Source organism: Oncorhynchus mykiss, chromosome 15 (assembly GCF_057628025.1).
Source record: "Oncorhynchus mykiss isolate SJ-2025 chromosome 15, ASM5762802v1, whole genome shotgun sequence".
NCBI classification, from domain to species: domain Eukaryota; kingdom Metazoa; phylum Chordata; class Actinopteri; order Salmoniformes; family Salmonidae; genus Oncorhynchus; species Oncorhynchus mykiss.
The window spans coordinates 68,777,501-68,785,000 of record NC_143036.1 but is presented as its reverse complement, the minus strand read 5'-3'; the positions used below and the strand labels follow the sequence as shown (position 1 = coordinate 68,785,000).

The following is a 7,500-nucleotide window of genomic DNA, read 5'->3' as shown; positions in this document are numbered from 1 at the left end:
CCACACCAGACTGTTATTACCACACTCCCATTAACACCATGTATCACCACTAGTCTCCACACCAGACTGTCATTATCACACTCCCATTAACACCATGTATCACCACTAGTCTCCACACCAGACTGTCATTAACACCATGTTTTACCGCTAGTCTCCTTACCAGACTGTCATTATCACACTCCCATTAACACCATGTATCACCACTAGTCTCCACACCAGACTGTCATTACCACACTCCCATTAACACCATGTATCACCACTAGTCTCCACACCAGACTGTCATTAACACCATGTTTTACCGATAGCTTCCACACCAGACTGTCATTAACACCTTTTACCGCTAGTCTCCACACCAGCCTGTCATTAACACCATGTTTTACCGATAGCTTCCACACCAGACTGTCATTAACACCATGTTTTACCGATAGCTTCCACACCAGACTGTCATTAACACCTTTTACCGCTAGTCTCCACACCAGACGGTCATTAACACCATGTTTTACCGATAGCTTCCACACCAGACTGTCATTAACACCATGTTTTACCGATAGCTTCCACACCAGACTGTCATTAACACCATGTTTTACCGCTAGTCTCCACACCAGCCTGTCATTAACACCATGTTTTACTGATAGCTTCCACACCAGACTGTCATTAACACCATGTTTTACTCATAGCTTCCACACCAGACTGTCATTAACACCTTTTACCGCTAGTCTCCACACCAGACGGTCATTAACACCATGTTTAACAGCTAGTCTCCACACCAGACTGTCATCACCAGACTGTTTTGATCTTCATAGTCTTGGTGATTTTGGAACTTGTTTAGCAAGCAGGGGTCTCACGTATAACAATCTCCTCCAGCCTCTTCCCTCATCCCCCTTCTCTCTCTTCCCCCCTCCTCTCTCCTCTCTCTACCCCTCTCTACCCTCTCTCCTTTATATGTGAGGGCATGAAATGTGAAGGATTTGTGTACTGTATGATATTGACCCAAATAAAGAGGATTTTAATATATAATTTCTCCTCCTCTTTATTCTTCTCTGTCAGTAACCCTGATAAGGGTCTCCAGTTCCTGATCTCACGAGGTTTCATCCCGGACACGCCCATAGGTGTGGCTCACTTCCTGCTTCAGAGGAAGGGCCTGAGCAGGCAGATGATTGGAGAGTTCCTGGGAAACAGCAAGAAGCCCTTCAACAGAGACGTCCTAGAGTGAGTAGTCTCCTTCTTAATAATAGTACTGGACTGAAGAGCATTGTCTAGGTACAGTAGGCTCATTACGACCCCCCCCCCCCCCCCAAGATAAACCCAATTGGAGCAGTGATTAGTGAGTGTAGACCCCCCCCCCAAGATAAACCCAATTAGAGCAGTGGTTAGTGAGTGGAGACCTCCCCCCAAGATAAACCCTAATGGAGCAGTGGTTAGTGAGTGGAGACACCCCCCCCAAGATATACCCTATTGGAGCAGTGGTTAGTGAGTGGAGACCCCCCCCCAAGATAAACCCTATTGGACCAGTGGTTAGTGAATGGAGACCTCCCCCCCCAAGATAAACCCTATTGGACCAGTGGTTAGTGAATGGAGACCTCCCCCCCAAGATAAACCCTATTGGAGCAGTGGTTAGTGAATGGAGATCTCCCCAAGATAAACCCTATTGGACCAGTGGTTAGTGAATGGAGACCTCCCCCCCAAGATAAACCCTATTGGAGCAGTGGTTAGTAAATGGAGACCTCCCCCCAAGATAAACCTTATTGGAGCAGTGGTTAGTGAATGGAGACCTCCCCCCAAGATAAACCCTATTGGAGCAGTGGTTAGTGAATGGAGACCTCCCCCCAAGATAAACCCTATTGGAGCAGTGGTTAGTGAGTGGAGACCTCCCCCCAAGATAAACCCTATTGGAGCAGTGGTTAGTGAATGGAGACCTCCCCCCAAAATAAACCCTATTGGAACAGTGGTTAGTGAGTGGAGACACCCCCCCCTCCCCCCCCAAGATAAACCCTATTGGACCAGTGGTTAGTGAATGGAGACCTCCCCCCCAAGATAAACCCTATTGGAGCAGTGGTTAGTGAATGGAGACCTCCCCCCAAGATAAACCCTATTGGAGCAGTGGTTAGTGAATGGAGACCTCCCCCCAAGATAAACCCTATTGGAGTAGTGGTTAGTGAGTGTAGACCTCCCCCCCAAGATAAACCCTATTGGAGCAGTGGCTAGTGAGTGAAGACCCCCCCGCCTCAAGATAAACCCTATTGGAGCAGTGGTTAGTGAATGGAGACCTCCCCCCAAGATAAACCCTATTGGAGCAGTGGTTAGTGAATGGAGACCTCCCCCCAAGATAAACCCTATTGGAGCAGTGGTTAGTGAGTGGAGACCTCCCCCCAAGATAAACCCTATTGGACCAGTGGTTAGTGAATGGAGACCCCCCCCCCCCCAAGATAAACCCTATTGGACCAGTGGTTAGTGAATGGAGACCCCCCCCCCCCAAGATAAACCCTATTGGAGCAGTGGTTAGTGAGTGGAGACCTCCCCCCCCAAGATAAACCCTATTGGAGTAGTGGTTAGTGAGTTGATACCTCCCCCCAAGATAAACCCTATTGGAGCAGTGGTTAGTGAGTGTAGACCTCCCCCCTAGATAAACCCTATTGGAGCAGTGGCTAGTGAGTGAAGACCCCCCCGCCCCAAGATAAACCCTATTGGAGCAGTGGTTAGTGAATGGAGACCTCCCCCCAAGATAAACCCTATTGGAGCAGTGGTTAGTGAGTGGAGACCTCCCCCCCAAGATAAACCCTATTGGACCAGTGGTTAGTGAATGGAGACCCCCCCCCCCGCTCCCCCCCAAGATAAACCCTATTGGAGCAGTGGTTAGTGAGTGGAGACCTCCCCCCAAGATAAACCCTATTGGAGCAGTGGTTAGTGAATGGAGACCTCCCCCCAAGATAAAACCTATTGGAGCAGTGGTTAGTGAGTGGAGACCTCCCCCCCAAGATAAACCCTAATGGAGCAGTGGTTAGTAAGTGGAGACCTCCCCCCCAAGATAAACCCTATTGGAGCAGTGGTTAGTGAATGGAGACCTCCCCCCAAGATAAACCCTATTGGAGCAGTGGTTAGTGAATGGAGACCTCCCCCCAAGATAAACCCTATTGGAGCAGTGGTTAGTGAGTGGAGACCTCCCCCCCAAGATAAACCCTATTGGAGCAGTGGTTAGTGAATGGAGACCTCCCCCCAAGATAAACCCTATTGGAGCAGTGGTTAGTGAGTGGAGACCTGCCCCCCAAGATAAACCCTATTGGACCAGTGGTCATCATTCCCACGGTGAATGGCTAGGTTCGCTATGCTATGAAACCACACACTATTACAGAGACTCTGATATTACCGGCCGCAATTTATAAGGTGAAACAATGTGTGGGGAGGCAGGGGCCCAAAAACTCACATCAATACCTTTGTCAGATAGCGCTGTCAAACAAATAATTGATGCTATTGCTAGCAATCAAGAGCAAACTGACTGAACCACTCAAAAACTCCCCAGCTTATTGTTCTTCAAATGGATTTTAGATGTGAGGCCCTGACTTTTGTTCGCTATACATGTCGGGGGGCACATGGGATGTTCAGTGTGCTGCGTGGCTATTTTGACGAAAAACTGATTCCATGGGATCTACTGGTGGGCTTTTGCACAGATGGGGCTCCATCTATGGTGGGACGGCGGGCAGGCCTCTGCACTCTAGTTAGGAATGTGTCTCCCTCTGCCATATGGACATATTGTATGATACACTGAGAACAACTGGCAGCAAAAGAGCTGAGCACAGAACTCTGAGATATATTGCAGCAGTTCACTTCAATTGGAAGATATACTGAACAAAAATATAAAGGCAACATGCAACTATTTCACAGGTTTTAGTGAGTTACAGTTCATATAAGGAAATCTGTCCAATCTGTCCATTGAAATAAATGAATTAGGCCCTAATCTATGGATTTCACATGACCAGGCAGGGGCGCAGGCATGGTGGACCCAAAAGGACTTCATTACAGACAGAAATTACAGGGGCGTAAACACATTTATACACAAAATCTGAGAGAAATAAGATTTTTGTGCATATGAAACATAGGACCATCACTTTACATGTTCAGTTTATATTTTTGTTCAGTGTACATCAAACCACATCACTGGGCGCACACTTGTTCGCAAAACTATGTGGAGATATGGGATCAGAGAATAGCTATGTTCTATTTCAAATCGAGGCTGGATGGTTATCGAGGGGGAGTGTTGGAAATATGTTTTGCATTGAGAGAGGACTTGACTTTCTGTGTAATGAAAATAATAAATGTGTCTCCTTGCCAATGTAACAGACATACAATATTTGGGAAACTGAACAAATGGAACAGAAGCATATAGAGGAAATACAAAAACATTGTACAGATGAGTGACTGAATCAGTGTCACGCGCTGACCATAGAGAGCTGTTTACGCATTCACAGATCACTACGGAGGAGTTTTGGTTCCTGACTCAATGGGAACACCCTGCTGTCTGCCTCAGGGCATTACAACTCAATGTACCCTTCGCCAGCTCATATCTGTGTGAAGCTGGATTCAGTGCTTTTGTCTGCATTCAAACCAAATATCGATCCAGGTTGGATGTGACAGCAGAGATGAGGTGCGCTCTGTCAACCACGCCTCCTGACTTTGAGAAGCTCCGATGCATCATGCATTAAGCCACACCCATCTCATTAGTGTTGGTGAGAGACATTATGTCAGACTAATGTGACTGTCATAGACCCACATTAAATGTAAGTGATGGTGAGTTGAGAAGACAATCAGAAATACTGTTGGCATGTTTTTCAGTTGACTGCCAAAGCCCCAAATAAGAAAGTAAACATTGGCTGCTAATAAAACATTTTGGTCGTGAGAGTTTTGACATATAAAACATGGGGTGTTACACTGTCCCTGTTTGCAGTTGACTACACAGTGTTGTGTCTTTGGCTATGCCGGATTATGTGATATGACATGCTATTCTATAAAATCATTTATCCGTAATTAATATCACCTGATTGAGCTAATCATGTAAATGTAATTAACTAGAGAGTCGGGCACCACAAAATAATATTTATAGAGCTGTTATCTTCCGAATAAACTCTTAAAGACCTAGTAGTATTTTACATCCATAGCAGTCAACATTAATCTTCATCTTACTCCTGTCTCATCTGAAAGTTGTAAATTCTTGGTTATCTGCAAGAACCCTGGCTAACAATTTGAATCAGCAATACAAATTAGGTATTTAGTAAATAAATAATTAAACCCAACTAATCACACAGAATTCACATACACACAATTCATTATAACTTTCATAAATTACGTCATAAAGGAAAACGTCCCTAACGGGCGGAACAGATATGACAGCTTGTTACACAAAGGAAAAGGGGCTGGGTTGGAGTGAAAGAGCGGGAAGACTGAGGAACAAAGGAAAAAAGCTGTGCTATCGTAAATACAGTATCTTATGCACTCTAAATTACTGCCCATTTGGAAAAGGAAAATGCAATAAATATTTACTCTGAGCTGCGCTTCAGTAGGTTGGTGGTAGATGGAAGGCGGTGTTGCCAAACCGAGTCCTCTGTTCTTTGAAGAATGTCTCTGGTTGTCAATTGGATGCGTTGTAGTAACGTCGCTGTGTGATAGACGGGATACTGTCTGTTCCTTGCTAACCTGCGTTTGCAGCTGCGGTCGCTAACTCAACAGCTAGGAGGTATCACTTCTGTAGTGAATAAGAGTTCAAAAGTTCATACCATTCGCAACCAAAGCTCATGCTGATGTTGGCTTCGTTCTGTAGTTATTATCTGAACCATTCTGACATAGGACCGTCACCCTCATATCCTCGGAACAGGAAGTTATGTTGTCGTCAAGGGCTTATATAGAAAGGGAGGCTGTGTTTGAAAAGTTTTATAGCCCTTGTCCCTTCACAGGGGAGGGACACTGATTGAGCAGCTCTATCTTATGAAAACCCAAATGTCACATTTTAGAAGCTAAAATCACATTTCATCCCATCACAAATAATTTAATATTCAAACATTTAAATTGAACAACAATTCCATGTGAATAAACCAACCCCTCAGGCCAACGTCATGACAACAGCTATTGTAACAGTCATAGTGAGAGAGGTTAACACATAGACAGTTGACTACACTGGTATTGTAACAGTCATAGTGAGAGAGGTTAACATATAGACAGTTGACTACACTGGTATTGTAACAGTCATAGTGAGAGAGGTTAACACAGACAGTTGAATACACTGGTATTGTAACAGTCATAGTGAGAGAGGTTAACACAGACAAAGGGAGTATTAACAATAGGACCATAGCCTCGAGACAATCTGACAATCCTCCTGAGCTGTCATGTGATGTTCTGCTATAATTCTCCTGGATGCCTTTCACTCATATGACTGTGTGGGAGAAAAGAGGATGCTAGCGCCACTCTGTCTGTCTGTGTGTCTGTCTATCTGTGTGTGTGTGTCTATGTGTGTGTGTTTCTCAGTGTCTGTGACGCTGCTAGCTCAATCTTTTAATTAAATCTACACCAACAGCCAAGCTCAAATATACCCAGTCTCAACCCTGAAGTGATGCGTTATAATTTAGGGGTGTGTATATGTGTATATATGTGTGAGTCTGTCTGCCTGCCTGCTTGCCTGCCTGCCTGCTTGTCTGTTGGTTCTGTGTGCATGTCTGTGTGAGTGATACTTTTCACAGTAAAGGCATCATATAAAAACAGCAACAAACAGTACGATGGTAGCCAACAAAGACCACCCCAAGGCCAGTCAGAGATAGTGGACACTGCCAGATATGGGACAATCTACAAATGCGGAGGCTTTTGGGCAGGGCATTTTAGAAAAACTCTCATTCATTTCTCCAGACCAATGTTCCATTAAGAGTGCAGATTACAGTGACAGATGAAGTTCTTAACAGCTGATCACTGGGTGACTGCTCTTAGTGCTGTGACAGGCTACATTCTATTGTGAAAATCCATCACAGTTCCAACTTAGATAAAGAACCCTATTGCACCAGGAGAAGCTGATGCTGCATGCATTCTATCACATACACACACACACACACACACACACACACACACACACACACACACACACACACACACACACACACACACACACACACACACACACACACACACACACAGAGAGCCAATGAACTTAATTAAGATGAGGACCCAAATCAGTTCAAAGCCTTTTGTTTCTTAGGAGGACACATGCACACACGCACACACACACACACACGCACACACACGCACACACACACACACACGCACGTCACATCTCATTACATCCTGAAATCTCTCTGAAATGCAGCTCTATTTCTCTCTTTGTCTCTGTTCCTTAATTCATTGGTCTTTCTCTCTGCAAGCATGCAGCTTGCCTTTCTCCTTTAACCTCAATCATTATCCACCCCCCCTCTCTCTCTCTATCTTTCTTTCTCTTTCCCTTTATCTTTTTTCCCTCTTTCTCTCCCTGTC

General features: G+C 45.1%; 1 protein-coding gene across 1 annotated transcript in view; it reads left to right on the top strand.

The window, feature by feature from the left end:
* The window catches only part of LOC110501001 (IQ motif and SEC7 domain-containing protein 3), a 195,664-nt gene that overhangs the window by 117,140 nt on the left and 71,024 nt on the right, over window positions 1-7,500 (top strand). Inside the window, exon 5 of the mRNA XM_090200920.1 lies at window positions 1,048-1,209. Coding sequence (XP_090057046.1) covers window positions 1,048-1,209 — 162 coding nt within the window. The remainder of the gene's footprint in view (window positions 1-1,047; window positions 1,210-7,500) is intronic.